The sequence below is a fragment of the Notothenia coriiceps genome, unplaced genomic scaffold (assembly GCF_000735185.1).
Source record: "Notothenia coriiceps isolate Sejong01 unplaced genomic scaffold, NC01 NC01_scaffold00011434, whole genome shotgun sequence".
Lineage (NCBI taxonomy): Eukaryota > Metazoa > Chordata > Actinopteri > Perciformes > Nototheniidae > Notothenia > Notothenia coriiceps.
Genome location: NW_011344135.1, coordinates 307 through 4,387, shown reverse-complemented (window position 1 = coordinate 4,387; position 4,081 = coordinate 307). Strand labels below are relative to the sequence as shown.

The 4,081-nt window shown below is 37.8% G+C and overlaps 1 protein-coding gene across 1 annotated transcript; it reads right to left on the bottom strand.

Moving 5' to 3' along the window:
* Positions 1 to 243: 243 nt before the first annotated feature.
* naf1 (nuclear assembly factor 1 homolog (S. cerevisiae)) lies at positions 244 to 3,104 on the bottom strand. The gene is made up of 4 exons (XM_010772586.1): positions 2,871 to 3,104; positions 1,816 to 2,039; positions 1,535 to 1,667; positions 244 to 345 (listed from the first exon to the last, which is right to left on the bottom strand). Exons 2-4 carry the CDS (start codon positions 2,037 to 2,039, stop codon positions 244 to 246), a joined length of 459 nt encoding a protein of 152 aa, XP_010770888.1. The 5' UTR covers positions 2,871 to 3,104.
* Between the last annotated feature and the right edge of the window lie 977 nt (positions 3,105 to 4,081).

The following is a 4,081-nucleotide window of genomic DNA, read 5'->3' as shown; positions in this document are numbered from 1 at the left end:
AAGTGCTGAATAAATGTTTTATGGACCCATAATAGTGATTATTATTTAAGTTAAGTTAAGTTTTGACATAATCATGTATTTTTCCATAATCGGGTAGCTGAACAACATTGGTAAAAAATGTATACATTATATATATATATATTTCTATTAATCATTTTCGGCCTTTCGGCATTCGGTTTCCGGCCAACTGTTTCCTATTTTCGGTATCGGTCAAGAATTTCCCATTCGGTGCACCCCTAGTCTTTACTTACCAAGTTGCTGTATAATACTGGAGACTGTGCCTACAGGCTTTAGTTCTGCATCTTCTGGTAAGGACACCAACACCTCCTCCACGGCTGGCAGCTCCTACACACAGACACAGGGTCAGCTTTGGTCTCGTTTGAAGGTACGTTTGTTGACACGATATCCCCTTTAGGTTATTATGTCCTTATTTTTTTCTGTAAAGACTGGTGCTGTGATGACCACATGGTAAGTACACCACGTTATGATATTTCAACTTAAATGCACAAGCCAGAAGTACAAAATTAACGTAAGGCTATAAATGGAATATATCACGGTCCGATGGCAGCGCAAAACCAAGTGTTTCTGTTAGAAAAACATTGTGTTGGTAAAAGTGACCAGTAAGACTTCAATTTACCAGACAAATACGAGATATTCTATCAAATATGATCTGAACTTGAAAACAATTGAAAAAGAAGGCTTTATAAAGAAAGACACGATCAGGGCTATCTCGATTAATTTTGTATTTAAGTTACTATTGAGAAACTCAAGCCTGCATAACTGGCAGAAATGTGGTGCTGTTTGTACCCCAGTGCACCTGAGGCTCTCTCGCCAGAGAGGCGCAACAGGAAAGTAAGTAGTGAGTGAGTAGAGTAAAAAGAAAGTGAGTAAAACGTTTGATCACCAGGGCGCATCAGAGTCGCTTTCCAACGTTTTGTAGTGCAATCACTGTTGTATAACTAAACAATGTGACCATGTACGAGAGACGATTAACAGTTAACATTCATAAAATACAGACAGTTCAATATATTACAACATTTTTAACAAAGCAAATTCCTTATTGTATCGATGTAACAGTTATTTCCTGATGTCAAATCATCCTCCATCTGTTTATGTTGAGACGAGCGGAACAATAGGTGTGTGTTCATCAACAACAAGTATTAGAGTATGCAAAGAAGCAGTATGTGTGCCGCACCTAATGCGAATGAGAAATATAATTTTTCCTTCAAAAAAAGTGTATTTTTTAATAAACTTAACAAAAACAATTGTGCTTATCCCAAATTATTTTTACCGGACAATATGACGGCAAGCGGAAACATTGGCATAACCACTTAATGTATCGCAGAACAAAATGTGAAAATCTCTTCAGCTTGTGTTAACCACAGAGCTTATTTTAGGCTTCTAACCAAAATCACTTGAAAAAAAACATTGACTTTGAGACAAGGATAAGTGGTAAAATGCTAACTCTATACACAATCAACCGAAACCAAGTGACAGGAGGTCTTAAAGCAAAAACATACAACCACAGACTGACCTCGAGCAGGACTTCATCGCTGGTTTTGATGGGGGCCGGTTGGCTGAAACCCTCGTCATCGTCATCCTCCACCAAAACAGGTCGAGAGGGAGAAGAGGATGATGAGGAGGAAGAGGAGGATGAAGAGCTGTCACTGGGGAGGGGAAAGGAAGAGCATCAGAGGGAGTTCATCGTTTCCATTCCCTTACTGTAACAAGCAGTTCACTCAAATACATTAATAACCAGCATTTTGTCCACTTGTGTGTGTGTGTGTGTGTGTGTGTGTGTGTGTGCGTGTATACCTGTCTGACCCCTCGTCTTCACACGCCTCTGTCTTACACACACTCTGCAAGGAAAGTGTTGCTGTTGTTTCCTCCATATGTGTTTCTGTGTTTGATATGTCTGCGTTGCCAGGGGTTACGATTGGATGTTCTAGTTGTGGTGTCATGGTAACCTCCATCTCCTCTTCCTTCTCCACATGCGCTGGCAACGTCTCTCCATTCTCCTCTGGTATTTTTTCATCCATCTGAAACATAGACATCTTTTGAATTGACGAAGGCTGGTCTTGGGGTGAAATACCTCAAAACCTAGACTGAAAGAATCTATTACCAGTAGTAAAGTCATTAAGTAGGCCTACATTTACTCAAGTACTGTACTTCCATTTTATGTTACTCTGTACTTCTATTCCACTACAATTCAGAAGTAAATATTGTAATTGTACTGTAACTTTAGTTACTTTGCAAATAATGATAAACAAATTATTAACTCTTAAATCAGACTTTAGTTCCACCCGGAGTAAATCCACAAGCTACCCTGCAGTATACAAAGTCATTCAAACTAGCTGCACCAGCTTTGATAACACTTTAATGATCAATAATTACAAAACACATCATATACTATTCTGAAATGGACCAATCTGCACAATGACTACTTTTACTGTCGCTACTTTAACTATATTTGATGTCAATACTTTTATAGTCTTTACTTGAGTAACATTTTGAATGCAGGACTTTTACTGTAACAGAGTATTCCTACACTCTGGTACTTTTACTCAAGTACAAGATCCAGATAACAGACAGTTATTATTTAGGTAAAGGAACTTACCTTCTTCAACACTGCCAGAGGCACTAGTGCGTGAGTTAATCTCAAACTTAAACCAATTTATCACACATTAAGTTAACACACTATATATCGCTACGGTTATATAAAAGTAAACATGAACAGTGTCTTGCTTTTATTGCAAAACTAACGCATGACAGCTTTAAAATAAGTTAAAAATATGAACTTAAAACAAGTTGTCATTAAGAATGAAATGATAGTACGGACATACTAAAACACAAATGTTTAGCTTATTTACCTCCACGCTTTAGTCAGTTAGCTAACGAGCTAACGAGGGCTAAATGCGTAGAATTTCAGCGAAGAAGTGGGCTCAACCCGCAAAGCCGCAAGCAGGTCTTATTCCAAAGAGACTCCTTTTCAGCGACATGTAACAATGGACAAAGTAACAACGACTTGGTTAAAAGTAATATATGTTGCTGCTGCTGCTGCTGCTGCTGGTCCTGTACTGCGAAGTACCACATGTGACTTCTACCAGTGTAAAGTCCCCTGACATGAACCGATACACTTCCGTTTCAACCTTCAAAATATTATCCTTTAAAATCCAGACAGTAACAATATCAGTTTGTGATGTTATTAAATTGCATCACATAACTGCAAATTCACAACTACGGTTTTTATATAATTCATAAATATCTTTTGAAACCATTCTGATATTTACTTCATTTTGTTATGACTGTAAATCACGAAAAGTGTTGTTCGTACATTTTATTCTAAAAGGCAACATTCTTGACTTCCGGTGCTAAATGTTGCTCTCTGTGATCTTGCCACGGGAACCTTCTCCATCCATAACACGTGGATTGTGTTTTTCTGGGTGTGCGCCAAGCGGCAAACTCTGTATTCCAACCCAGTTTAGATTTAAACACGCCCACTTCCGCATTACGCAAGAACGTAGCTTTAGCGTCATAGACTTCATCTTCGGCAGTTATAGCGTTCGAAGTAAAGCAGGATATTGAATAGTTGTTTTTCGAAGAGTCCTGAGATTGTATTACTGGTGTTTTATCATCTCAGCTGGTGTAAGTGCAGAATATTGAATATAACCTTGACTATTACTGTGTACTTCATTTATCTGACAGCATTATTTGATACTATTATATATATATATACACACACATTTATTCATTTATAAACATATATATATAAACACACACTTATATGTACTCACCAGTGGCGGGCCGTGCATTTCACACCTAGGCCTTCAGTGATGTCCTACACAGTCCTACCTGAATTATTCCACCGCTTAATACCATCATTATGACGCCATGGCTCTAGAAACTATACATTTAGACAGAAACGCAGTATAACCGGGCGTTGCATCACCTTAACATAGTCAAGTACAACAGAGTTATATTAATATTTCCGAAGCATTTATAATCAATATATCCGCATTTACAATTAAGAGTGTTAAACTACCAGCTTTAAGATCGCTTGGATACGGTCAAAACTTAAAAA